This window comes from Trichoderma gamsii (assembly GCF_001481775.2).
Source record: "Trichoderma gamsii strain T6085 chromosome Unknown Scaffold_2.2, whole genome shotgun sequence".
NCBI lineage: Eukaryota > Fungi > Ascomycota > Sordariomycetes > Hypocreales > Hypocreaceae > Trichoderma > Trichoderma gamsii.
Genome location: NW_020171339.1, coordinates 1425032 through 1452693, shown reverse-complemented (window position 1 = coordinate 1452693; position 27662 = coordinate 1425032). Strand labels below are relative to the sequence as shown.

At 51.2% G+C, this 27662-nt stretch overlaps 9 protein-coding genes across 9 annotated transcripts; 2 read left to right on the top strand and 7 right to left on the bottom strand.

Moving 5' to 3' along the window:
* Positions 1–77: 77 nt before the first annotated feature.
* On the bottom strand, positions 78–989 carry TGAM01_v200957 (hypothetical protein; the record flags this gene model as incomplete). Its single annotated transcript, XM_018806549.1, has 1 exon — positions 78–989. One exon carries the CDS (start codon positions 987–989, stop codon positions 78–80), a length of 912 nt encoding a protein of 303 aa, XP_018660191.1.
* Positions 990–2963: 1974 nt separating this feature from the next.
* TGAM01_v200956 (major facilitator superfamily transporter) lies at positions 2964–4729 on the bottom strand (the record flags this gene model as incomplete). The annotated part of the gene is made up of 3 exons (XM_018806548.1): positions 2964–3324; positions 3438–4412; positions 4482–4729. The coding sequence occupies 3 exons, from the start codon at positions 4727–4729 to the stop codon at positions 2964–2966; spliced, it is 1584 nt and encodes a 527-aa protein (XP_018660190.1).
* Positions 4730–5760: 1031 nt separating this feature from the next.
* On the top strand, positions 5761–7248 carry TGAM01_v200955 (metallopeptidase family M24; the record flags this gene model as incomplete). Its single annotated transcript, XM_018806547.1, has 1 exon — positions 5761–7248. The coding sequence occupies one exon, from the start codon at positions 5761–5763 to the stop codon at positions 7246–7248; it is 1488 nt and encodes a 495-aa protein (XP_018660189.1).
* Positions 7249–7409: 161 nt separating this feature from the next.
* On the bottom strand, positions 7410–8801 carry TGAM01_v200954 (hypothetical protein; the record flags this gene model as incomplete). Its single annotated transcript, XM_018806546.2, has 1 exon — positions 7410–8801. The coding sequence occupies one exon, from the start codon at positions 8799–8801 to the stop codon at positions 7410–7412; it is 1392 nt and encodes a 463-aa protein (XP_018660188.2).
* Positions 8802–10724: 1923 nt separating this feature from the next.
* TGAM01_v200953 (hypothetical protein) lies at positions 10725–11442 on the bottom strand (the record flags this gene model as incomplete). Its single annotated transcript, XM_018806545.1, has 4 exons — positions 10725–10883; positions 10952–11135; positions 11209–11260; positions 11319–11442. 4 exons carry the CDS (start codon positions 11440–11442, stop codon positions 10725–10727), a joined length of 519 nt encoding a protein of 172 aa, XP_018660187.1.
* A 5655-nt stretch (positions 11443–17097) lies between these two features.
* On the top strand, positions 17098–18568 carry TGAM01_v200952 (homogentisate 1,2-dioxygenase; the record flags this gene model as incomplete). The annotated part of the gene is made up of 2 exons (XM_018806544.1): positions 17098–17165; positions 17233–18568. The coding sequence occupies 2 exons, from the start codon at positions 17098–17100 to the stop codon at positions 18566–18568; spliced, it is 1404 nt and encodes a 467-aa protein (XP_018660186.1).
* A 535-nt stretch (positions 18569–19103) lies between these two features.
* Positions 19104–20944, bottom strand: TGAM01_v200951 (hypothetical protein; the record flags this gene model as incomplete). The annotated part of the gene is made up of 4 exons (XM_018806543.1): positions 19104–19833; positions 19889–20025; positions 20085–20547; positions 20610–20944. 4 exons carry the CDS (start codon positions 20942–20944, stop codon positions 19104–19106), a joined length of 1665 nt encoding a protein of 554 aa, XP_018660185.1.
* Positions 20945–22493: 1549 nt separating this feature from the next.
* On the bottom strand, positions 22494–25185 carry TGAM01_v200950 (hypothetical protein; the record flags this gene model as incomplete). Its single annotated transcript, XM_018806542.1, has 3 exons — positions 22494–24424; positions 24492–24716; positions 24843–25185. The coding sequence occupies 3 exons, from the start codon at positions 25183–25185 to the stop codon at positions 22494–22496; spliced, it is 2499 nt and encodes an 832-aa protein (XP_018660184.1).
* A 1107-nt stretch (positions 25186–26292) lies between these two features.
* Positions 26293–27213, bottom strand: TGAM01_v200949 (ubiquitin-conjugating enzyme E2 J2; the record flags this gene model as incomplete). Its single annotated transcript, XM_018806541.1, has 3 exons — positions 26293–26989; positions 27045–27124; positions 27187–27213. The coding sequence occupies 3 exons, from the start codon at positions 27211–27213 to the stop codon at positions 26293–26295; spliced, it is 804 nt and encodes a 267-aa protein (XP_018660183.1).
* Between the last annotated feature and the right edge of the window lie 449 nt (positions 27214–27662).

Here is a 27662-nt window from a genome sequence, read left to right as displayed (position 1 = left end):
TAAGCCAAGTACAGAGGCACCAAGTTCTGGTAATCCAAAAGAAAGAGAGCGCCATCAACATAACAAATACTGTCTTCTCACAAGACCTTGATATCGTCTTCGAACCTTTTGGCTCTCTTCCTACGGATTTCGAGCAGAGGCATGTCATCGTCTGAATCCTCGCTAGAAGCCTGATCCTCATCATGGTTCTCTAGTAGTCTCTTCCGCCTAGAAGAGGGGCTCGACAAGCCCAAGCTCAAATCTTCTGCTTCAGCAGCAGCTTCGACGCTTGAGGAAGATACAAACAAAGAAGATTCAGGCTGCGCTTCTTCATCCTTCTGATCTCGGTCTCGGTCCGCTTGCGCCTCAATATCTCTCTGTCTCTCGGCCTGGCAGCGCTCAATGACGCGTTTGAGAACGCCGGATATAGAGCATTTCTCCTTGATAGAAAGGCTGCACTTGAAGACTACTCTGTAGGCGCAGCGAAATACGTACGATTCGTGGGTCTTTTCCTCTAGCATTTTTTCGATGTAGGTGTTCTTTTCGGACGCAGCGGCGAGATCCATGACGAGGTCGTCGTTCTTCTCGCATAGCTCTTTGACTTTGTCTTTTTCCTTTTTCAGCTGTTTAATAACACATGTCTTTCTTGCTTCGACAAGCTGGCATCTCGCCTCATAACTGGCCTCCATGTCATGTTTCTCTTCTCTCATGCGCTCCAAGGCCAAGCTGAGCTCGCGACACTTTTCTTCCAAGCGTGTACAGTTGAGTTGTGCTTCGCGCTCTCTCCGTTCGAGGTTGAACACCTGGCGAGATAGGGGGTACAGGCCCGGTGAGGAGGCGTGATTTGCTATCGAGCGTGGGATCTCGTCATCACAGAAGGGAGGAGATTCGCTGCCTTCGACGCTTGGCTGGATGGTTGGTGGCGACGAGGGTTGTGTCGTCGCTCGATCAGAGTCTGCTTGGAGAGTGACGCTTCGGCGAAGAGGTTGATTGAAGGCAGCTGGGAACATGTTATGTTGCTGATGAGATGAGCAAATAAGTGAGGATGTTTTGTTTTCAGCAGAAATGATGTAAACGGTTGCCGTAGAAGGTTGTCAGCATATCTGAATGTAAAATTCAGTGAGCAAGTGAAGTTGGTGTTTGTTGTATGTTCCAAGAAAAGAAAAATTGAGCAAAGCAGAACAGTGACAAGGAAAGTGTTGCAAGATTACGAATTGTCTGATTTTGGTCTGAAGAATTAATCTAATACGCACAATAGGTTGTGAATTGAGAGTGAACCAAAAGTGACAGAGAATGGGTAAGTCCGGCCGTTTGCAGGTTCTGCTCCACGCGGAAGAAAGAGAAGAGGTTCTTATTTCTACAGATTTATATTTTGAATCAGTTACCTAGGCTTCAAAATTTTCAATTATTTTGTCTTCTTACATTCTAGTAGTGAGTTCAGCCAAGTTCAAGTTCAGTGCCCTTAATGGAAAAAGAGGTCTAGGCTGCGATAGAACATTTGCAAGGCTGTGAATTAGCTCTTCAAATCGTGATCAAGGATCAAGTTAATGCTCGATTTGTCAATGTTTGCTATGGCTCTTTTATACCGGCTACCAGCTCCTTATATACCTTGTCTAATTCCTTCGCCGACGTCTTCCTTTGGAGGGTAGGTGATTGGGTTCCTAGGCGGCAGCCCGTTTCATGCACTCCTTCAAAACAGACTGCTCGTTTCTCATATCATTTTCCAGCTGCCATAGGCGTAATTTTTTTGGAAACTGCCGCTGCGCAGACTGTCAATGTGTTGATAGGTCCAATGCGAAGACTCAGGGTCGTGGCCAAGTTCAAGGACTAGGGTCAAGTAATAGATATTATAATCAAAAACAGTCCACTTTCCCTGACGAGCACGTTCCACCCTTTTATATGCTCGATATTCGGCCTCGAACCCAAAGATTACTCTGTCCATGTCTTTCAAAATGGTTTCTATCGTAGCTGCAGCAGATACAGGCGCCCCCGTCGATTACAGAGTACTGGCGAAGCTCCTTGGATCGTGCCCATCGTTTGGCGCGGCCAGAGATGTTGCGCAGGACAGTAGCAGCGACTACATTGCCTGGTGCAGTTTCATTTAAAATGGCCCAACTCTTTATTTGGGCTTTCCATCGTTGATAGCCAGGGTAGTTCCAGTAAAAGGTGCCGGCATGTCGCCTCTAAGTTCTTTTTATGAGCATCGCCATGCGTGCCGCCAGGCGAGCTTTAGCATTTCTGGCCAGGATCCATTGGCCGTCCGAATATCTCCAAGAGCATTGGCCAGCTCATCTTTGTGTCCGCATTGTGAGCCTGTTTGGGCTTTATCAACAAGAGAAGCAATCGACCGGGATAGAGCGTCGAATGAATAGGGCCCACTAGGGCGTAGGTCGTCGGGAATAGATTCCCACAGCTCAAGGAGGCTCTCTTGGGGGGTTTTGGTGGCCGCCATTGAGCACACGTGTGTGGTGTAAGCTTGAAAGTCGATTTCCACTTGAAAAGAGGGGTTAATTTGCTATAAAGAGCTCATATGTTTGATTACGAATTACGGCAAAACCCATGTCTGAAAAACCACACTGGGCGCCTCTTGAAGTAACGTGAAGCAAGGTATTCATATACACTACACATGGGTTGCAATTATAAAGCTTGCTACCTTACTTAATCATGAAAAGGAGATGTTTCTTTGGCAGCAATATAGTCAAAATTATGATAGTAAGTGCTGCAATTACACCGCCAAAAGCTTCACCACATCTTGCTACAATGTAGAGTATTGTCTATATTCCTTAGTACGTTTCTTAAAATGCTTTGATATCTGACTTGAAAGACAGATGAAAGTCCCTAGGCATGCGGCACATACACATTGCACCTATGGAATTAGGAACTAGGTAGACACTAAATTGAAACTTGGCTATATCAGACGTTCATTCTCCCACTCCAGGATTGCCATCCATCAACTTCCACGTCACGGAGTTATCCCCCAACTCTCAGTCCGCTTGACGATCCAAAACCACTCCCGTAGGATCTCTGGTCTCTTTATCCCCCCACGTAGCCTCCCACCCGTGATCCGCCAAATACACCTTCCAAGCCGCGTCATCGTCCTCCAGCCGGCGGGACACGTCAGGGATGACGAAAAAGGCCACGAGGGCGCCAAGCACCGCAAACGCAGACCCGATGAGAAACGCCACCTGGTTTCCCTTGTCGGGGTTGCTGGCGTACTTGTTGAGGATCGCTGTAAAGACTTGGGTGCCAATGGCGGCGCCAGCTTTGCTGCAGGCGCTGATCAGGCCCATCATTTGGCCACGGATGGAGGTGGGGAAGCATTCGGATGCGGTCAGAACCACGGTGCTGTAAAGTAGTTAGTCGATTTAACATTCAAGTGGTAACGGGAGAGTTGATTGTGCAAGTGACGAGGATTAGAAGTTGGAGTTGAGTCAAGTATCAAGCAGCAGTAAACATACCTTCCAGGTCCCACTTCACCAAGCGTCAAGAATATCCCATACAGCACCACAAAGAGCGGAAACACAGTCTGAATAGGACCAATCGCCCCTCCAATGATGAATCCGAGTATGGCCTGCAGACTGAAACCGAGCGCCATTGTCTGCCGCCTCCCAATCTTGTCAGACAGATAGCCGCCCAAAAAGGGTCCAGGCACGTAGAAGCAGTTGATGAGGACGCCCCATCCAAGAGACTTTACAAGGCTCTGCTCCGTGTTGACTCGGCTGATGATTGTCGAGCTGAATATCCCAAAGGGAATTGAAATCCAATTATACAGGAACCAACTGGCTGCAGATCCAATCAGCGGTCGATAGTACCGCTTCAACGCCAACCAGTACGGCACTCGTTGCTTTCTCATGGCAGATTTCCGATAGGCCGTAGCAACAGCCATGCGCATCCGGAACCAAAAGATGCCCAGAGGCGGAATCGCCCCCAGCGCAAAAGACGTCCGCCAGACAATGCCATACTTGTCCTCTCTCTGCCCGACGCACAGCAGCAACAACAGAGGCACCAGCCCGCCCCAGACGTAGCCAAGATCAGAAGAAAGATCAGCCAGCATGGCAAACATGAAGCCGCGTCTCTTGCGATACGCGCCGCTCTCGTCGGTAGCTTCGACGGCACCGGCGCCAGACACGGGATACTCGCCTCCAGCACCCACGCCGGCAACGCCTCGGGCGACGATGAGCATCCATAACAGGCCATTTGGAGATGTGCCATTGGCGGCGGCAGACAAGGCGATTCCGAGGACGAGCAGGATGGTCGTGGCCACGGCACCGGTCTTGCGGCCGAGCTGGTCGACGATGACGCCGAAGAAGAGCATGCCGATGATCATGCCGATGAGGAAAGCGTTGCTGAGGCGCGAATAGATGGAGCTGGTCAGGGCGTCGGGGTAGATGACGCCGAGAAGAAGCTCGACGTTGCCTATCACGGCGGCATTGCTATGAGTTTGAAAGTTAGGTGCTGAGTCTTGGTGAAAGTGAAGAATGGGAGGATGAAATTGGTCTTACTAGCCATCTGATCCAATTGCCAGGCCAGAAAAGAGAACCATCAGCCAGACTGAAGCTTTGCTGTAATATCCTTTGACAGACTCGGCTACACTGCCCGTCTCGACGTCGACGCCATCTTTGCTCTGTTCGACTTGCGTCTCGTCTTTTACCGTTTCAATAGCCTCAGACTTGGCAGCAGTCTCAACATCAACACTCGGCGGTGCCGTTTCTGGCTTTGAAGCCTCGTGGTCGTTTGAGTCTACAGCCATGGCCATAGTCTGGGTCTCAATAAACTGAAGAAAATGCGACACCTTTACGTGGGCTTTGCGTTGATCTATACCCACGTGAGGAATGACTTACATGAAGAGGGGGTCGGGAAATGGAGTGCATGTAGGGTTACATGCACTTATCTTTCTTTTTCACCCTATTCCAACACTTGCGCGCCTTGCTTCCTCGAATGTAACGCTTAAACTACAGGGCATCTTCATCAAGATACGCTATCCGGGTAAGTAGCAGAGATCGGCGAGAACACGGTTGCTTGCTTGTCAAGACGGCGCGTTAGAGTGACATCTCTCATCAAAGCGGTGATAGCTAAGGATACTAGTGTTGGCCGAGATTATTCCCACGTTTCTAATGATTCAGTTCTTACTCTGATGTCTCATAGATTGAACATTCATTCTTCGTACAAAACCGTATTCCTTAACCAAGAAAGCGGCCAACTTTTGGTTTAAACGAGGAGCCGTTATGAATGCTTTCCTAAACAAGTTGGCCGGTCCGTGGCTGCATTCAAAGATGGAACCCGATTCCCCGCACTTGACGATCTATGTTTCAAGACAGATACAGATAAATACGATAGGGCGCCTAATAAAAGTTTATGCGAGCTCTTTTATCGTATGTTAGCAGCAAAGCAATGGATATTATTCCCGTGCATGATGCCGGCACTCGTGCTAAAATATCCCCCGCATATAGAATCCCACATTAAACGGCGTTGAACGTCAACTTGACCTATCAATACACAACGCTAAATTCACAGTAAACAGGGATACGTCATTTACGATTGGCTTGAAGATAACAGCTATAAGCTGCCAAGTGAAAACCAAGTGGGTTCAAGTTCCCCGAGATAATCGTATCTCTATTAGGGAGCTCGCGATCTTTTAGTTCAGACACCAACTCTCGGGCAAGGTATTCAAGACGATAAGTATCTTCACACTAGCTGCGTGAAATCTCACGATTAGATGTGATTTAATGGAATAATTCTTGTCGCTGTTTGCCATCTCGATGCCAGGAAATCAATATAGGCATGATGCATAACTACCAGTCTATCAAGGACGAAAAGGGCACAGCGCTGCCAATAACATCGCCACCGACAATAAAAACATCACATCGTCAGCACTTATCCGCAAGGTCACGATTCCGCATCTCATTCTTCACGACTCTCTTCTTCCTCGGCACCTTTCTCCTCTATAAAAACACTCTTCTTCCATCATCCCTTTGCAGCCACCACACCCACCACCCAAACATCGCCAAAGTCCAAAAATGCTCCATCACAAACTTCAAATCCGACCTCTCCTTCCTCGACAACGCGCACCCCATCCAAGCAGATGAATTCCTCCAACGCAGAGACCGTCTCGCACAGGCCCTCGCCCGCAACAAAGTAGACGCCTTTGTGCTCGAACCGGGCTACACGTTCCAGTACTACGGTAACATCTCTCAGGTCGATTGGGAACCGTGGGAGCCTGAAGAGCGCCCCTTTCTCATGCTCATCATGCCGCAGATTTCATCCGACGATGGCAAAATCTCTGCAAAGACGGCCTTTCTCTCGCCGCATTTTGAAGAGGGCCGTGTGCGTATGCTGGGCATCCCGTCTCTTGAGGAGGAGCTGGACATCGTCATCTGGGAAGAGCACTGGAACCCATACACAACACTGCTCGAGTCAAGACTCTTCAAGGACATTGAGGTCCCCACGCTCATGGTAGACGAAGAAATGCGCGACTTCATTGTCCGCGGTCTCGACGCCAACGGTTTCCGCACCGTCGGCCTCACCCCCGAAGCCGAGCTCGTGAGACAGCAAAAGTCCGCTGCCGAGGTCGCGCTCCTCAGGGCCGTCAATACCGGCACCGTGGCCGCCGTGAGGGCCATGCGGCCGTGCCTCGTGCCGGGCCTGACTGAAGACGACGTCACTTCCATCCTGGACAAGACGTTGCTCTCTGTTGGCTTCAGCCTCTTCTTCGACATTGTCCTCTTTGAGGAGCATGGCGCCCTGCCTCATGGGGGGTTCGTCACCGGCGGGAAGAAGCTCACGTATGACTCCATGGTTGTCATTGACGTTGGTGCCCATTATCTCGGTTACTCGTCCGATATATGCCGTAGCTTCCTGATCGATGCGCCATCATCATCTTACTCTGCGGATCCTCTACGAGCAGAAAAGGAAAAAGTCTGGCAAATCGTCTTGGAAGCGCAAACCGCTGCAGTTGGGGCCATGAAGCCAAACAACACTGCTGCCAGCGTTGACATTGCTGCGCGAACAGTCATTGAAGATGCAGGATATGGGTATGGATTCACGCATCGCCTCGGACATGGCATTGGCATTAAAGCGCACGAGTCGCCGTACCTGAACAAGTGGAACACAGCTGCGCTTCTACAGCCCGGGATGACATTTACCAACGAGCCGGGAATCTATTTAGAAGGCAAATTTGGAGTTAGGCATGAAGATATTTATTTGGTGAAGGAGGACGGCGAGGCAGAGCTCCTCACGGGCCAGCGAGCAAGAGGATTGTATGAGCCTTGAACAAGCAAACAAAAATATATGCAGCTATACAATAACATACAAAAGGGGGTATCATTAAACTTCCTGTCTAGATGTTTATACCATACTTTTCTCTCATCATATCCATACTCTTTTGGTATCAATGATGTTTTGCGAATAAAAAAAACAACGCTATGTAGCTTTCACATCGTCATCAATGCTTCCGACGATCCTTCATGTAAAGGAAAGCCGCTCGCAATCGCAGTACGCGGCAGGTACTGCAGCCACGGCACGCTTTCGCCCTCCAAGATGGGGGTGTGATTCAAACTGCAATCAATATAGACATTGCCGTCCAAATACGTCCAGTTGGACACGTCTGTCGTGCTCTCGGCCACGGACCCCTGGAACGGCGATGTGCTCAAGGCCGCGCAGAACCAGGACATTTGCTGAAACACTTCAATCAGGGTATGCATCCAGGCGCTGACGCTCATTCTGATCCACGAGCCCTCAGTCTCGATGTGAATGAATCGCAGGCCAGGGCAGTGCGCGCCTTTGCCGTCACTGCCGTCCCAGACGTGCATTCCGGAGAAATCATCGCCTCGCAGGAGTGAGGATGTTGCATTTTTACGTGCCTCCTCTATACAGCCCAGGATAATCGATCCGCATTTCGGCCACTGCTTCTCAGTGTATTCCAAGACAGTCGTGCAGTTATGCTCGGTAGAAGTGCCTGTCACTACAGGTAAAGATCCCAAGCGAAGATGGGAAAGGTCGCCAAAATTGGCCTGGGGATCGAATAGCTGGCACTCGTACTTGAACTGCACAATGTGAAAGCCATCTGGAGGCGGAGGACCAGGCCGTCTCAGCACGATATCCCAGATGGCCGACTCGGCAAAGTGGATCTGAACAAAATGTGGAGACAGCAGCACTCTTCTCATCTCATTGATGAGATTCTTGGCGGCATTGCCCGTCGTTATAAGTGTATGAAGCGCCCGCGCAATCTCGTCCGGGTTTCCTCCCGGCGACTGCTCGACAAACTCTCGATGCCAGAAGCCGCACAGCAGTTGCAGAGCCAGCGGGAAGTCAATGCCCTTGGTGTTAGTCGACCAGGTCACCGGCCTCTTAGACAGCCCCGGGCCGAGCTTGTCAAGGATGCATCTGGCCGTCTCAGGGCCATTCAGCACGAGAACGAGCTGCCGGATCGGCCCATCAAACAGCAGGCTGACCTGGCGAGAGAGCTGCGGGCCACCGCCGTGGTCGGGATCGTGATAGAACAAGAAGAGCTCGTCCCACAGCTGCCGCACAAAGACGGATATGAGCCGGTCGAGCACTCGATCGAGGTTGACCTGGATCCTCCGGTCCGGAAAATAGTAGTGGCTGAGCAGCTCGTTGCTCAACCCGTCGGCCAGGGCCTTGGCAAAGGCGGCAACCAGCGCCCCCGCAACCAGGGGTGGCAGCCGGACTTCGATGTTCTTTGCTTCCTGTCTGAAGTTGGTCGGGAACGGTGGTATCGGCGGCTTGATCGGCGCGGCGGGCAGAGGAACGAAGCCTGTCCCTGGTATCCTAAGGGTTTCAGGACAGCCAGGCGGAGGTGGCATGTCTGATCATGGCTAGAGGGGAGGATGTGAAGAGATGATATAGTGGTATTCTCACACAAAACGATACTCCCCGTACACGTATCGTGCATGCGGTTTTAACAAGAAGAAAAAGCAGTACAGTATAGGATGGGGATCACCACAGGGATGAGAAGCTGAACATTTAAGCTTGACCAATCCCCCTTCATGTAAGAGAAAGTTGATCCAGAATCCTCTTCCACGCAAAAGTCTGGCCCAATGAAATTTCCACTGCCATTTTATTTATAAGATGTGGGTTTGGAAAAAAACGATTGCGAGTTTTTTAGGGGCCGCATCAAGCTGAGCAGGCAATGAAAAGCGTTGCGTAGCTGACGTTGTAAGCTTTCGAAAGCATTGCGCGTCCCATTTCCAAACTAAGTAAAAGGCGGCTACCCGCTTGCCACACAGTTCTGCTATTGTCTTTTTGCGCTCTCAGTAATATCTTTCATGCCAGGAACAACAATACGCCGAGACGTATTAATTCACATTGGAACTTTTTCCCTACAGGCGAAACGAGGCCACGACTCATGAGTTCCCGTTTTCATTTCCTGTAAGCGTATTCGATGGAGCTTTTGTTCCCGCTGCTAGGATATCGCCGCAACAAGCTGCGCGTTCTCGGGTGACCACCCCCGCCAGGCCAGGTAATCCATTCGAGACCCAACGTGCTCAGATTACGATGCTTTGATTGAGGCAAGAAAATATTAAACAACCAATCATCTGCTTGCGCATGCTGACCTGGCAATCCGAACCGCAAAATGCGAATGCGAAAAACAGCGAGTGGGTGGCTGACCCGGCGGTTACGTACTGCGCGGGTCGAGATCCAGCTCGGGTACAAGTCCCATGATATAACATGATAATGCACCACCTACCTATATCAATGATTAGTATGACCAATCCTCTTTTCGGGAGGCTATAAATAAAGACTCACCTCTCAATCTATATAATATTGCTTTTGTCCCCCCCCTTTTGGCCTCAAATTCAGTTCAGCCCTCGGTGGGGGTTAATTGGAACTGCTATCAATAGCCCACCCACATCGACGATCACCCACAAAAGACTCAGATAATCGACGTTTCTTATCGAAATGAGGTGGCATGGATGCCTGAGGATATCTTTCCCGGTGTATTGTCAATATCATACAGCGTATTAATATTGATACTCATCTCTGTCACGGGTACAAGAGGCGAAACGGACTTGTTTTGGCGCTGAATGGGTAGCTCGTGCCGCAGTTGTCTCAAATCAGTAAGTGCTCCATGCATGCGTTCAACCTACGGAGCTGGCATCGTCTTCCACAAAACAAGGTATAGCAGAATCTTCGACATAGGCATAAGTATCTTATGTAATAACAGTAAGTGCATTGCAAATAAAAGGAAATTGGAGCTTCATACCGCCAAATGCTCATCGGCGGCGCAATACCTTCTCTCCATTGGACCGTCCCTGGAGATGTGCATCACAGGCGTCAATGTGGCTGCTGCCGTCCTACTATTCTTCTGTCGATCGCTTTCCAACCCCGCATCAATCGACACGAGAAGAGGGGAAGCTGGCCTGGCCAAAAAAGCTCACTTCAAAAGTGTTTTACCAAAAGCTGCACATCAAATCTACCTCCAAGAGGCAGTACTGGTCACAATTCACAAGCACACTAGGAGTAGAATCAAAGAAATCAGAGTAATATCAGGTAAATCCTGGTAAATTGTGGTAAAAGTTTCAGTTATACATTAAGAGTGCGTGCACTCCTTTCGTGAAAGTAATTGCCGTAATAAGCGATGCATCCAGCATTCGCATCATCATGACCCGACCAACAACATCTAGTTGCAATATCCCGGGCGCCGACTCGCATCGAACTAAGCGAAGCCAAACAAAAAACAATTCAAGGAGCTATTGGAACAGATATTAGGATGGGTGGATGGGTATTTACTCGTCAGCGTCCTTGTTCTTCTTCTTCTTCTTGCCGCCGCCGCCGCCGCTTGACATGCCCGTTGCAGGCTGGCTTTGCAGGTGAACTTCAAAGTAGCTTTCGCCTTCATCCCATGCGAAACCCTTGAGGTACGGGTTATCCAGCTCATCATCAGCCTGCAAGCAAGTATGATTAGCCACAACGCCAGAATGAAATATAATGAGATAAAGTCTCAGGAGCTTACTCTGTTCTTGTTTGCCTTGTGGATGGCCGACAATGCGTCACCTATTGTCAGGCCCTTCATGTTTCGTGCCACGACCTCTTTGCCATGCGGGAATCTTAATGTTATGCTCTTGATAGGAGGTGCTGTTAGAGGAACCATGAGCAGTTGATCATTGTCAAGATCCTTTGGCCGTTGATTTATTTTCCTGTGATATGTGTTAGTTGACGTTATAAGACAAAGGGAAGGATTGGTTCCGCAATCGGACAGTGCGAACATACCAGGCCGTCTGCTGTGTCTCCAAAGCCAGCTTCAGAGGTGCATGGCTTTCATCTGTCCACGGTGTAAGCAATTGGTCATCAACAGCGATTACAATGGCAGGACAACTCACTGATTTCGTGGATGGTCATTACACCAGCCGCACTAGAGCTGGTTCTTCGGTGACCCTTCTCTTTGGGCGGTGATGATGACAGGCCTTGGACGGCGGAATCGACCTTGGTGAGAGGTTCAGACATGATGGTTGTGGGATCCGATGAGATCCGAGAGCTGTGAGTGGTTCGTGTGAGATGCAATGCATGAAACGTCGTCAAAAGGAAGTAGGAGATGGGTTTACCTGTTTGATCAAAGAAGACGAGACGAGATGTATATGATTGTACTGATAGAGAGAAGAGAGGAAGGAAAGAGGAGAAGGTTGGAGAGAGGGGAAGGAGTGGCTTCATAAAGGCCGGCAAGAGTCAGGCTTGGTTGGCTTGCTAGGCACCGTCACACTCGCTTCCGACAGCAGGAGCAGAGCATCGCTGTTGCCCCTTACGCAGCCCGGGCGGGGTAAGTGCCTTCCTTCTCCCAGGCCGGGAATGCGAGCGGATCGCGTGACAATGATACCACTGGCGATGCTGGCTGCGTGCAGGTCACTGTGGTACCCGATTAGGCTTAGCACGGCGACCCTGCACTAAATCCACCAGAATCCGGGGAAGAATCTGGGGAAGCGCCCCACTGCCCTGCGAGTGCCGGTTCAAGAGAAAAAAAGACCTTGCGCAAGGGGGACGTGATGAGCTTTGCCGTGCATCGAGTTTTAGCTGATGAAAAAGACGTTTTTTCGCACTCTTTTTCTGCCAATTTCTGCTGAGCCGTTGCCGTGTGATTGGGGATGCGAATGAGTGAATGAACATCCAATGTGACTAGAGCGCCCCCTTGCCCCTCACCGGCCGATCTCTCCGGGTGGAGCGGGTACTTGATGGCAGCGCGCCCACACTGCTCGATCCAAGGTATCCGGTACCTCTGAACCATTGCACGTCTCGAACAATAAGTGACGTACTCGCCCTCCATCCCGTATATCCCGTCCAATGACATTGGCCGAGCTCCCCAACCGCGTCGTTTCCGGACTGTGCTGCAGCAACCCATTTACTACTCGTCTAGGCTTAGATGAGCAATGACCTGATGATTGGCTTGTCTGAGGTCAGGGGACAGACCAGTGCGTGCCAAACGAAACGCAAGCATCGTTTTACTCCGCACCGGCTGAAGAGGAGGAGACGAGTCTCGTGGTCGGGGGCTGGAGCACGCAGGCCAAAATGCCCTCGCCACCCAGCATCTGGTATATATCCAACTCTTCTCGTTCATCTTCCCATCGTGCAATAACTGCGTTTTCTTTTTGAATCCAAAATCGAGCGTGTATCGATGAATAGACCCTCTCACACGACCAACGTTCTCGTACGGACGGCCCCGTAATGGACACTGGCTCTACAGCGGGACTCTCGGGCTGTACACCGAGCCCCGCTGTGGGCCTCATAGCACGATGCATCGCGTGTTTTGCCGCCAGAGGTCAGCACACGTACAGGCCACGGGTGAAGAAGCGCCGCTCCATTGAGCCGAAACAAGAGGGAATATAACTCGAGCCCATCGTCATGGCGACCGGTGCCTCGATTCGGATGGCAACTCAATTGAACGAGACCACCGCATGATGAAACCCTCGCACGCATGACTGCCCCTGCGATTCGATTTCGAGAGTCACTCCGAAACTCGCAATCCTCGTTGCGATAATCTCCAAACACTATGAACCAAGCGCATGATTTTCCTTATTGCATGACTAGATAGACGCAAGGGACGAAGATGGGGGAAACCCGAAACCTTCCTCTACTGCTTATTTTTCCCCAGTACGCATACCTACAAGTATAGCATACTAATGTTTGAAGTGATACGAATCGCCATATACCCATTAAACCGATGACGACCTATCGTTACTCTCGATTTTAAACCGTGACTCTGCCGTTATGCTCTGCGATAGCACCCCAATCCACTCGTGAACTATTCAGCGAAACTGCCCCGCGATGTCTTCGTGCTTACAGATGAACCGACCGTCAGCTACCCTGTACCCTTTGCAATCTTGCCACCGGACACCGTTTTTCGGTCGACGATACGCAATACCGAACCGCTCCGAATAGCACCATTCACTCGTCTTTATCTGCGCTAATATCGTCATCAATTGGTCTCTGTTGTGTTTTTCGTGAACTGGCAATATCATGCATGAATGGATCCCCCCAAGGTGGATGTCGGCGATGTCCTGGCGGTTCCACAGCACGCCTGCGACATTACGCGGATGGCAATGTTCATATGACTGATTAATAGGTTAGACATTGCCCCGACGACGCAAGAACCGGAACAGTAGTCGATTCTAGGCCTTTCGCAATTCCATCACATGCCCTTGACGATGTCTTCAAGGAATTTTCTTACCAAACGAATCGAGAGTACCTCTCCACGAATAGACGGCGTCTGATCAAAGAATACCTATCTACGTATTTCGGCGATACAAGCTCGAGAATCTAACGAAAAATAATACGCCTTTTAAACGGGAAATAGAAGACCATGGAGGAATAACATTGCGATACTACTGCATTATACTTACCATAGTACCTGCACGCAACTTCACAATACCTTCGGATCCTGCCGATGCGCCATGTCGACCGCTTACACGAAGAGAGCCCGCCCATTCTGCGAAACCGGTCATTGAAGATGCTCCATGCAAAAATCGAAGCGATAGATGCACCCGATTAAGAAGATGAAATTATATTTTACTTGCCCCGGCAAATGCTGTATGATGCCCTTGATACTGGACTGCCTACGAAAAAGTCGCTAATACTGCTGTGCCGTCAGTATATCAAAAACTACCCCCGGCCGATTCTCGATATATGAATGAGATTTCCCACTGAGCCTACGTCTGGAATGCTGTATTTCGGCCATAAATAGTTCTTCTGAGCTCTTCGTCCAAATCCCCCCCCCTTCTCTTATTCTTAACCATGACGACCCTCGAAGTATACACTGGCACTCCCCTCTACGATAACTTGCGAAGTGCACATGCGCCTTTCTTTCACCACGAAATTGCCTGATATTCATCCTACGGCCCAGCAAACGAAGTCGAAACGTTTAAACCCTTCTATTTCTTGCCAAACCGCTCTTTTTCACTCCGCTATTTCTATTTTTTTTTTCTTTTTTTGTTTTTAAAATCCCTTTATTCTCAACAATCATGCCTTTAAGAACAGCGAGGGAATACTGTGTGCTTGGGCTGGATATTCATCTTGAAGACCAGAAATGTAACGAATAGCGAATAAGACGGAATCCGTTCATAGTACGTACGCATATCCGAAGAACCTCTACGCATCAAATCGCCTCACCACCAGCGGTCAAAAGGCGCAGGAATAAAGCACAAGTTGGAAAAGCGCGAGGTAATTAGAAGCCTGAATAACATGGGTTCATGCACTCGATGGCAAGAAGCTGATTGCGAAGGCACCTGAAAGAAGGAAAGGAAAGGAAAGGAAGGGAAAGGGAAGAAATGCAATGTATATCAATCATTCGTTGATATGCTGGTAGCACGGTGAGTCATCTGCCCCTTTATCTTCTCTATGTTCATTTTCTTAGAGAGTTCTCACTAAACATAGGTTTTAGGTATGGAATTAAAGGCGTTGGAAGCAATAAGAGTGAGGCAGCTAAGGGAACCAATATTTCCATTCCTCCTTGGCTGACCTTTTGAATAGGAGGAAACGGGCGTCGAATCCGACCGACAAAGTGATGATGCTATTTGTGTGCGGACTTTATGATGGGAAGATGGATTGTTCATGTTGGATCTTACAGGAAATGTGTAACTAAATGGGACATGGAGTGAGTAGGGCGGTGCTGTGTATGGAACGGAGGTTTACAAAAAAATGGATGAGATTCAACACTGGCGCAACTCAAGCACACCAGGCCTAGAAGCCAAACCAAGCGTACGTTCAATTTCGGTGAAAGCGGAGAAATAATGTAACAAGTCCCATGCATGACACGAACTGCCCAGATTCCATTCGCCCAACAGTGGTCGGGTAGCTGTTCCCGGCGTCCGGTTGCAGTGCTACTGCAGAGGCGGTAGCAGCTAGTCTACTTAAAACGGCAGTGGGAACACCATGGTCCAAACACCTCGCAACACATTTCATCCTCAACACGCGAGAATGCGTCGCAAATGCTTTCTGTATGCACCATACTGTAATTGCTGTTTCGTAAAACAAGGCCGAATTGTAGCATCTACCAATCCGGAGAGGACAATGGGCAGGCCGCGTTAACACGAACCCGTGCTATTGGTTGTGCAGCAAGCCCATCAAATGCGTATGCAAGGTGAATGCAACACAAGGAAAGGTCTAGACAATTGTGCTGGACCTCTAAGGAAGCGCCATGTCATTGCAGTATATGTACCGGCTGTCTTGTGCAGGGCTCGAGTGCTACATCGCGTAATATGCGTGCGCCCCCAACAATTATATTCGCAGCCTGAGGCCGACTAGCATCCTCGCCGTCTGCATATATAAACAGAAGAGCAGCACTCTGTGACTGAAACCTTTTGATTTTGTACAACATTAGCATACATCTATTTATTCAGAAGCCAATTGGGCTTATTCAGCAGAGTATGAAACCCCGGACAAACCTGCGTCAGTGCAGTGATTGGAATGTTGGTTCCCATCAAGGCATCGCCACAGGTCTTGTCCGGGGTTTCATATCCTGCTGATGAGGCAACTGGCTGCTGTACGGATGCAAACAGGTCCTAGAAGCGCAAGTATTTTACGCCAGATTGGTTAGTCCGATCTCGTAGGGCTGCCGCTCACACACCGCAGTGGATCATGCAGCTAATTGTACTTTTCACAGCAACACTCGTACTTCAACAAAGAGAAAATATTGGTCACAATCAACATTACTCTACTCTCAAACGCCAACTCGTCAAAACAGCTGGATTCTTGTCAAAGCTGAATGCTGTTTTTGAAAGGCTGCCATCGTTCACGCTATCCTATACCACTTTCACCTCTTCTACACTACGCATCTTTGGACAAGGTGTCTGACCGTCAATATATGGGGGACAATAAGGAAGGCTGGGACGGAGCCAATGGGAAGGGGATTCGCTAGCTATGACTTAGATGTGCACTGATTTGGATTTGTTGAGGTGGGAATGGGCTGCAATGTCTGTATATACATGTACCTAAGCCTTAGTCAGGCACAGAATACTACAAAATGTATGGTTCGGCACCTATATAGAACTCGCACAAGGCCTTCACTCCGATTAAGCCAATCTCACAAGCTTCTAATAAAAGACCTAATATAATGTCAAACGGGCAATAAGCTCGCTGAGCTAAGCCGGGGCTGCTCTCGGCTTTAGCCAGCCCGCCGCTCTCGACGGAACCGTTCCGGATATGGAGACGCGGGGAACAGCGGGGTTTTGTCGATTATCGACGGGAGCAGAGAGGACACAAAGACTGTGCATTAAGCTGAAGCCTTTAGCCATACTACTGCAGACATATTTTTGTCATACATCTCTCAACTGCCATCATGCCACCAAGATCCGACAGAAACCGTCGGACTCGGGGCGGAATCGGAACCGGAACCCTCAACCGTGGCGCAAAGCTCCCAGACAAGCTCTTATGGGTGCTCGTCATTGCTCGAAAGCAGAGAGACATCGCCATCAGATACTAGGCAAAATATGCCGACATTGTGTAGGTTCGGCAGTGGTGGTGTCTTGGTCTTTTAGCTCTTTTTTTTTGTATTTCCTTATCAAGTTTGTCTGATATAAATGATACTCCAACTTCACTTCTTCTTCTTAAAAAGCCGGCTGTCTTGGTGAATTGAATTGAATCCAACAGACGCTGAAAAGACTATTGATCGCCATCATGCCTGCTACAGTGTTTGCTACAAAGGAGCTATACAAATACCAGAATGGATTCGACAACCACTTAGAGTATGTTCTTCTGCTTTGCATCATCCACCGTGAAGCTCCAAACTAACCGCCATTCCAACTCCCCCAGATCCGAAGCCGTCCAAGGCGCCCTCCCCATCGCCCAAAACTCCCCCCAAAAGCCCCCCTACGGCCTCTACGCAGAGAAGCTCTCCGGAACCGCCTTCACCGCGCCCCGCCACGAGAACAAGCAGGCCTGGCTGTATCGCATCCTGCCCTCGTGCGCGCATCCGCCCTACCAGCCCTCCGCCGAGCCAACCCGCGCCGAGCAAAAGGACGCCGACATCTCCAAGCTGCGCTACATCCCCAACCAGCTGCGATGGGACCCCTTTGACCACAATGAGGCGCGTGACCTCGACTTTGTCTCGGGCATGCGGCTCGTGGCCGGCGCGGGCGATGCCACGCTCAAGCAAGGGCTGGGGATGCTCGTCTATGCCGCCGGGAAGAGCATGGACGCCAACTCGGCCTTTTACTCCGCTGATGGTGACCTCCTGATTGTTCCACAGGAGGGCGACCTCAACATCCGCACCGAGTTTGGCTGGCTGCTGGTGCGGCCCATGGAGATCGCCGTCATCCCCCGCGGCGTCAAGTACCAGGTGAACATCTCCGGCCCGGCCAGAGGCTACGCCCTGGAGCTGTACCAAGGCCACTTCGTCCTCCCCGAGCTGGGCCCCATCGGCTCCAACGGCCTGGCCAACGCACGCGACTTCCAGGCACCAGTCGCTCACTTCAGCGAGGACTTTGGCGCGACCGCCCACGAGGGCAGCAACTCCTTCACCATCACCGTCAAGATGAACAACTCGCTCTTCGAGACGCGCCAGGCGCACACGCCCTTTGACGTCGTCGCCTGGCACGGCAACTACTACCCCTACAAGTACGACCTGGGCCGCTTCAACACCATCGGCACAATCTCCTACGACCACCCGGACCCGTCCATCTTCACGGTGCTCTCGGCGCCGTCGCCCATCGCCGGCACCGCCGTGGCCGACTTTGTCATCTTCCCGCCGCGCTGGCTCGTCGGCGAGGACACCTTCCGCCCGCCCTGGTACCACCGCAACACCATGAGCGAGTTCATGGGCCTCATCTGCGGCGGCTACGACGCCAAGCGCGGCGGGGCGGGCGGCTTCGTGCCCGGCGGCGCGAGTCTGCACAACGTCATGAGCGGCCACGGCCCGGACGCCGAGAGCTACGAGGGCGCACGCGATGCCCAGCTGGCGCCGGTCAAGGTTGGCGGTGGCAGCTGTGCCTTTATGTTTGAGAGCAGCCTCATGGTTGGCGTAACTGACTGGGGACTGCGGACGTGCAAGAAGGTCCAGGAGGGATATAGCGAGGAGAGCTGGGGCGGCGTCAAGGCGCACTGGACGAAGCCGGCTGACAAGGAGGTGAGAAGCCACCTCGCCGAGTAAAAGGGGTTAATGAATGAAAGAAAGGAAGAGAAAAAGAATCACACGAAGGGTGTTTTTAATGCTTCATCTTGAGAAATCCTTGGAGCAGCTTAAACGTATGGCTTGAGGGGAATGATGAGCATGAGTGTTTATATATTATAGTGGGGTGGTTTTGTAGGATATTAGCGATCACTAGAATGAGACAATTTGAATTAAACCTTTGCATGATGATTCTTTGCATTGCATGACAGCTTTCACCTTTAGATTCCCATGAGGATATCCCATAGAATATCCAGACACGATAAAACGTATCACTGAACATCTCGAAGGAAACTCGCCCATTGACAACGCCTCGTCTACATGTGTCTTTCTAACATGAGACCTAATATAACAAAACCGCCGGCCTCCCTAATTAAAATCGAATCCGAATCCACCTCCCAACGCCAAATACGTTACAGCTCCTCCAAAATCGTACACAATCGCCTACACCATGATTTCAACCCGGCAACATCCCAGCTTGAGAAATGTTCTTCTGTTCTTTTCCTTCTTTCATGTCTTACTCATCCTTGTCCTTCTCCTCACCCTCTTCCTCCTCACCGTCCTCCTCCAAAGCCCAGTCCTTCCACCCCTCGCCCCGCAACCAACTAATACCCTTACGCCACTGACCCTCTCGAATAGCCCTGGCATCGCGTTCGTACACAACGCCTGAAATCGCCAGCGCAAGGACAAACACCCACACATCCCCGCCCTTCATCGCCTTCCACCAGCGGCGCTTCACGCCAACCTTCCACAGGCTGTCGACACTGGCCCGCGCAGAGTACAAGAACACGCTGCGGCCATGGCGACGCTCCACCCAAGCCCACATACCCGCGAAGAAGCCTCCGAGGAAGATACGCTGGGTGGCAAGAACGTGGCGGGGTAGATATTGCTGGAAAAAGCAAAGCGATGCCCATGCTGTAGAGATGGCTCCGGTAGCAAAGGTAGAGAGGCGCAGCACCTGAGATATCATCCGCTGAATGGTGGAGAAGGGGAAGTTGTACAGGTCGCGGAACTTGGGGACAAGGGTCAACGCGGAGTAAAAGATGAGGAAGAAGCGAGTCATTGTTGGGAAGGAGTTGAGCCAAAAGGTTAGGTATGTTCGTAGACAAGATGGGTCGGTTGGGTGAAGAGTTGCGCAGGACAGAGAGGTAATAAGTGGATGAGCCTGTGAACTCAGCGGCGATACGCCAGCAAGTGAAGGTGGAAGGACTTCTTTGTTGGGGAATAGGATGGGAGATACGTTGGGTCTAGGATATGTTAGTTCAGTAGGACACAGATAGAGAGAACCAAGATTCCACTTACGGCCAGTTAAGTCGAGCCATCTCTGCAATATTCTCCAATATCTGCGAAGCGCCTGGCCATTTGAGGGCCGTAGGATAGTTTTCTGGCCGCGGGGGCAGGTACGTAGCGGAATGTTTGAAGATCCAGTCTCCGAAGGACTAATAAATCGTCAGTATCAACGCATGTTATCATCAGTCAAAAGATGGAAGAAACATACAGTCGGGAAGCAGTCCGGGTCAAAAACAGCAGCATGGAGCAACTGTCCAAACGCAAACGGCTGCAGCATCCAGCTACCAAACCACCAAGGCCGCTCTCGATTCTTGCCATTCTTGATGCCCCAAATCATGCCCTCCTTCTCACAGACGTTCCAGCCAAACTCGAGAGCGCGGAACATGGCATAGATGCCGATACTGACTCGCATCTGCGACGACGGATAGGCGCCGAGAGCCAGACCCGCAAGCGAGGCTCCAATGGCCGGCGCAAAAGGCGATGTCAGCGTTGCCGACGTCCGTGGGTTGCGCAGCCGGAAGGGCTCTGCCTGCGGATCCAAGAGATGGGCACGCAGTCTGGTGAGGAAGCGGAACAGAACACGGTAGAGGAATAAGATTGTCGACAGCGAGAGGGACAGCCTCAGAGCTGGAGACTTGTAAAACGGCTTCTTCTGGCCACTGCCGCCTGGTCTGCAAGAGTTTCCGTCAGTGCCATCCTCACGCTACCAGCCAAAAAAAAAAAGAAGACTCACTCTTTGTTCCCAAGCCTCTTCATGATTGCGTCCCACGCCTTCATGCCTATCCACGTCGCCGTAAACACGCGCAGCGAATGCCGCACCGCCTTGGCATTGTAGTCGTCGCCTCCCTTCCGCGGCTGCAGCGCCTTCTCCACGCTGCTCGGGCTGGGCGTCGCGCGGCGGAGCGCCCGCGACTTCGAGAGCACGTATCTGTGCAGGGCCGCATACTCGCGCGGCGAGATGGTGTATCGCAGGGCATTGCGCAGAACCGGGTCTGGCCCGGCGGAAGAGCCGGTGGTGGACGCGACAGCCTTTCCGCCAGGAGACGGCGGTGGTGATGATGATGCCATTGGGGGCGGAGTATTGGTCGTCGTCGTAGTGACTGTAAATGTCGGTCGGTCGTAGCCTGTGAATTGAAGCCTGGCAGCAGCTGGGGCTCGAGAGCTGGAGCCGGATCTATAGCGAAATCTCTAGAGGCAAGTTACATCCATAAAGATAGATGCCCTTTACCACGAGTCTGTGGCACAACCGCCGACAAGAAAGATAGGTATGTTGCTGCCCAAGGGCGCGATGCAAAGGGGCAGCAAAGCAGCTGCGCGTAATCTCTGGCTCCCTGTGTCTCGCTCTATTCGTCCGGCGTATTCCCCAGAGAACAGCCCAGGATGAGGCTATCGCCAAGCCAGCTTCTCGAATCAAGATGGACAAAAAGTTACAGAAGCCCGCCCGTGCATCTACTGGAGCGAATGGAATACTGGGGGAGGCGCCAGAAAGAGCCTCGGCAGCACGGCAACATGTGGACGTCACAGCCAGTGCACCTGCACAAAGTACCGCTACCCTTCAAGTCTTAGTGGTGGGGTTCCCCATTATTTGATTGATGACTTTGCGACTAGGACGGCCTCTACGGCGCCAACATTTTGCGTTAAATTTAGCTTTGCCGTATTTAAAGTGAATGGGAATGACAGTTGATGGGCGTCTTCTCAGATTCCCATCAGGCAAATAAGTGCACTCGTTGTATCACCAACCTCATTTATCAACAAATCAAAGTATACATAAGAGCACAAATAAGAGTCGCGGAGATGGTTACTGCATTTGGGGGTATTATTCGTATGCTTCTCGCTGCTGGTTAGTGAGCCTCATTCCATCCATCTGGTATATTTGAAAGGCTTACTAGCCAGGGGGTTTGGACCCCCTTGAAATATCTTACATATATGTCACGTTTTCGTCTCCATCAAAGATTTTGAGAGGCCATGTCTAATATATCCTCACATGTCTAAACTACCTATTATAAACTACCTGTTATCGCAACCAAGATTCGAACCAAGCCACCAGCCTTTTTGTCCATCCCTCCCAGCCATTTGCTCTTGTATCAAGCAAGCAGTCGCAACAGCGCAATATCCATTCCGCATTATCTGGCCACTTCTTTGAGAAGTGGCTGCTTTTTAAATCATCAATGTTCATCATATGCCTCTGATTAAAGGCAACCTTTTGTTTTCTTTTTAATGCCAATATCCCATTTCGCCCATTCCTTTCCCAGTTCTGCACTCCCAGTTAAATCTCTCCTGCCACACCTGCTTTCCTCCCGCAAGACGGTTCGAAGAGGGCACCTCTGATGAATGACCACCTTTGGAGAGGCAGTCCCAATCCTAACCTCCACGACCCACCTGAAGCTTTTCCACAAAAGCAAAAATAACCTGTCGGTAATCTTAATGTTGCAACGAAAGCACCAATGCACGCCAATGTTCAAAAACAAAAGGTAAAAACGGGTAAAAAGCCCTTTGCAATGCAAAAGGTCAAACCTAAGAACTTTTTTTGAATGAGCTATAACGCCAAATGCTCAATAAGATTCGTCAACTCGTCGAGAGACTCGTGGTCAGTCATCAAACTAAATCAACGAGATCATCATGGATACTCGGGAATGTTGGAAATGGGGCCATTCTGGAGACCAACCAGGGGAACCCACTTGCGAGCCAAGGTAGGTCCATCCGGATTGCCATATGGTAGAAGCTCTTCCTGCCATCCAAGGGCAGTCCACCAGCCAAGATCCCTTGGTTCGGGGCTACAGAGGCCCTGTCGGATCGAATCTGCATCGGGAACTTCTCCGGACACAACGGCTTCCAGAACTCGACGGCGACGTGATTCACGCTCCTCAACAGCAATCTTAATGATGCGATAGCGAGACTCGGCATTTGCCCAGCCGTTCACGTTACCGGACCCAGAGGATTCCAGGATCCTCTTCAGTTGGCGGAATGGGATTTCCAATAGAACTCTGGACAATATCGAAACCGAGATTGGCTGCGCGGCTCGGGCCGCCCTGGGAGTGTTTGCGTCCGCCAAGTTCTTTCCTTCTGAAAAGGACAAATCACCAAACTGGATACCATTGATCTTTTGAGGGCGACGTCCCTTTCCAAGTTGGACGTGGGATCCCTCAGTAGGTGCTGAGAGCATCTCTCTATCGCCAGAAGAGGCCTTGGCCAGCGGCGGTGGGTTGATTGGGAACCTGCTGTAAGGTGCAAGTTCCACAGCTTCGGTATCAAAATTGAAGTGAGAGGGGAAATTGTGAACGATAAACGTGACAATGGCACTGAGAAGAATCGGAGACCCACTCTCGTACTTGTAGACGTCATGAGAGCCCTTGTCTTGATATCCGTCGAGTGCAAACTCCAAAACTGTTTCCAAGGTCTCCCAGCTCAGGAGATGGGTGGCAATCTCACAGCCGCGTCGAACAACCGAGGGCCAAGTGAGTAACTGGCCGGCAGCAGCGTACGAGATGGCAAAGCCAATCTGCTCATTGATTGATCCAGCTGCAATCACGTCGCCCGATTCCATACCCACGCGTTGAGGAGGAGGCGGGGGAGCTTGGAATCGTGGTAGTCCGTACAGACGCTGAACAGCCATGTAGAAAGAATCCGAGCGGATCCATTTACTGCCTGTCTCAATGAGAATGGTTTGCAGCGATCTGTCGTTGGGAGACGATTGAAAAGCTTGAGTCTGCAGAAGATTGAAAAGATGGGAGCTGCGGGCGAATATAAGCTTATGACCAGGAATTCGCACAGGCGCAGCCCTGTCGTCGGTGTACCGAAGCTCCAAAGTGCAATCGGCAAATTCAGGTGAGGCAAATTGCTGCTGCAAGTAGCCCAAAAGTCCATCGGCATCGTCGCCCTGTGCCATATGAGGAGGTAGGCCGTGGTTGGGCATCATTTGGGAATAATCTGGTGGCCTGAACGCTCTCCCCGGTTGATTTTGAGCTTGAGCTTCGTCGCCCGGCCCAGCAGTAGCGCCGTTGGGTAGAGGCCCAGTACGATACTGGTTATACATGGCAGCTTCTTCAGCGTGAGCCGAAGACTGGGAGTCATGGAAGCTGAGCGGTGTTGACTGGCCCAGCGCATTGCCGTATTGGTGGTACGATTCCATCGGCGCATACGCAATCGGCCGGCCATAGCCGTCAAAATTGGCAACAGGCATCATGTCGGTCATATATGGCACCATTGGCGGGAATCCACTTCCATTGTGAGGCATCATGGGATGTGGGCGTCCGTCGGGCATGGGCATACCAGGAGGTGGAACAATGCCTCCAGAGTGAGGTGGAGCCGGTGAGGAGCTCTGGGAATCGTGATAGACTCCAAAGTGAATACTGCCATTGCTAGGGTGAGCTTGATGCATATGAAGGGGGCCATTTGGCAAAGGATGCCTGGGGCCACGAGACAAATCTCCGTTCGCTGCGATGCCCATTGAAGGGTGGGCCGGTTGGAAGGGTGGCGGCATCTGGTACCGAGTTGGAGACACCGGCGGAGGAGGCTGAGAGGAAACAAGCTTCACCGGGGGGTACTGGGCTATGAGAGAGCATGACGATCAGCTTTCAAGCTCAATGAGCTGGTATATAACAAGAATAAAGCTTACCTGGGTTGTGTCTGGCCTCGCCCTGGGCTGGGGCCATCGCTGGATCGTGATGCTGGACCTGCAGCCCAGAAGAGATTTCTTGAACAGTTGGAGCAGCAGAGGCTCCTAGATTTGGTGGCTGCACGGCGTAGTTGGTCGAAGGTCCACCTTGACCAGCAACGTGGTCTGCAGTGGCGCCGGGCTTGTTGACAGCAGCGGAATGAACTTCCTTGGACGTGTCAATAGCTATAACTCCAACGTTAGCCGACAGGTCTTGATCAAGCGCACAAAAGAGGGAACGAGCAGAGGGATGCATGATGCAGTCTCCTTCTCCTTCTCGTCCATGGAGCATTAATCATGCAGACAACTTACCCTCAGCGCTCTGCGAGCTTAGATCCGTCTGGGTGGCAGATTTCCCCTCCTGGCTGCTGCTGTCTGGCAGCGACTCGCTGGCATGAACCGAGTTTGCGATCAAGGTAGGCGAGGAGGATTGATCCGCGTCGTTTGCCTGCACGCCAAGAGTGCCCTTTCGATCATCTGGCTTGGTGTTGTTGAGCGAGGGCAGTGCAGTCACGGGAGCTGCTGCCGCTGCCGCTGCCGCTGCGGCCGCAGCCTGGCGTTTGACATAGGGCAGAGGAATCGCAGGCTTGGGCACCGGCTTGCTGGACACGACAGCAGGTCTGCGAGCCTTGGCCGCTTTGCTGGAAGGGGCCATGGTGGCGGTCGAAGGGCCAGCACGTCGAATCTGTTGATGGGTCGCAGGGCGAGGCGGAAGTGGGCTGAGAGCCTGGAGCCTCGTTCTAAAATTCGCAGGTCGGCGAGGGGCAGGGTCGGCCCTGGATTTCCAATCGCCCGCGCGCCAGACCTGGAAGACAACTCTGGAGGCTTCGGCAAAGAGGCATGAGTCCCGTCATGGGAGACTGCGCTGGTCAATGCCAGAAATCGTCGCCGTGGGCGAGAGGCAGAAGCAGCGCTGGCGTCAGTGGCAGTGGATGGGAGAGAGAAGGCAGCTGAAAGAGGAGTTTGTTATGTAACAAGGTCTTTCAGTGATGACACTAAATCGGACATGCATCAAAGAGCACTGAATTTTTTTTTCCTCCCTCCCCGCAGAGGCTGCACCTCATACACGCGCACCTGCCGCTACGACTAATACTGGGTGAGACAGCCGCTGCTAGGCATCTGGACGCGGGTGAATGTCGGGTCCAGCCTGCATGCTGCTTGATGTTACAGAGTATATGCAGTATTACTGTGTGTTTACAAATTGCCTCTTTTCTGCTGTGAATCGGTGGATAGCATGTATGTTGCCGTGAAGGCGAGCTGGCACGCAGCGATGAATCACTCACCACCTTATCTGATTCATTAGATCTCAAAGTGCCTAAGCAAAAACTAGTCACACCCCTCTGGGCATGGACTCGATGCCATGCATGCCTGACTTACTTTAGGTGATGGTAGATCATGCCGTAAATCATGTATTGGCTGAATATAGGCAAATATCGCCTTATCCTCGCCTGCAGCTCAGCTGCTAATGCTGTTGTTGCTGATCCTCCTAGTTGAACATGGGTTGGCGATGGAATAGAGTGATGAGGTCGAAGCCCAAAGCACAATCCCAAAACTCGTCTCTTCATACCCAATACAGCTATCTGCAATTTAGAAAAAAGATGAAATAAAATTCAATTACTACTAATTTACCAATCGCAACCTAGAACGCCATTCTTTAAACTGCCGATTGCGGTCTCATGTATTACCTGTATAACCCGCGCTGTATTCGCGCTGAATCGTGGAGGATATCTTCTGACACTCCAAATTTCCAAACCCTAGAGCATTATGCCAAGGTTTCGTTACCACTCACCAGCCTCGCAATGAGTACGTAGATGAATATCGCTGCACCAGCAACCAGCAACTTGTTCCGAAAGAGCCAGCCGCGCCCAGCGTCCCGCTGTTGGACGACAGCATCTACCACAGCCTGGGCCTGGTTACCGCTAGATCCGGCAATTCCCAGCTGTGGTCCGCAAGAGGCACCATTGTCACCGTCAGGTTTTGCGCCAGTGGCTGCGTCTATCTTGTTTTTCCTCATCCACTCCCAGTTCTCAGCGTCCACCTCTGGCCACTCTGAGCGGAACTTGGCGCCTCCATCACCAGCCTTGACGTTGCCCTTTGTAGCGTAAGTTCCCTTCGCTTGTGAGCCGCCGCCGGTAGAATTCCACCATCGCGATCGTGAAGCAAGGAATTTTCGCTCGGCGCTGGATGTCGAGACAGAACCGGTAGTCATCTCGTCACTAGTCATAAACGATAAAAGGCCGATCAAGATGGTCGAGACTTCCCATGCTGGATTGAAAGATTTTGGGTGGAAATCGGATATGGAAAGGCAAAGTCTGGTCGATGGCTGGAATCGCCCCGATGGGGTATGCATGCGAATCGCAGGAGGCGCAAACGGGTAGTTCGGAGGGAAGACGAGTGTTCCCCAATACTGTCCCCCGTGGTAGGGAGTGTCTTCAGGGCCGGTAATTATATAATGCCATCTGCGTTTCAATGTCAGAGTCGGTTCGGAATCCACAGAAATGGGGAGCGACGTACTCGAGAATATTGGCTTCGGAAGGATGGGCGGTGATATAAGGAGGAGGGTTCTCGGAAATGGTCTTGTACTCTCGCGTTAACTGGACTCGACAGTTAGCGTGCATGTATCAACCAAGATTCCTGGCTTGAGGCGAAGACAAACCCGTTTTTGGGCAGCTTTGCTGGCCATGGTCGCAGTTGCGAGAACAGAGAAGGACAGTCGGGTTGAAGTTCAGGATTAAAGAGCGTTTCGAAGCGATCGCGTGCGCAAGTCTCCGTCGAACGAATCGGGCTGCTATCGGAAAAGAGAGAAAAGGACCAGTCGGAAATCGAAAGTCTAGAAACGAATACAGCGACGCCGGCGGGAAGAAAAGGGTTGACGTTGATGGAATTAAAGTGGTACTGATAAACGAGGACACGGACAATTATTACGACGAACGATGATGAAACGAGGTTTATTAGGCCGAGTGTCTCCAGCCTGGCGCTCGGGGGCTTCGCCTCGCTGAACAGAAGAGCGCCGGCGGCTATGGAGTACGTAGCGTTAGTGCGTGTACAGTGCCTGTTTTGCCACATGTTAGTTAGACTTTGGGATCCATGTGGCTGGTGCTGTAGGTTGCGCCACATGTTCGAGCTCGGCTG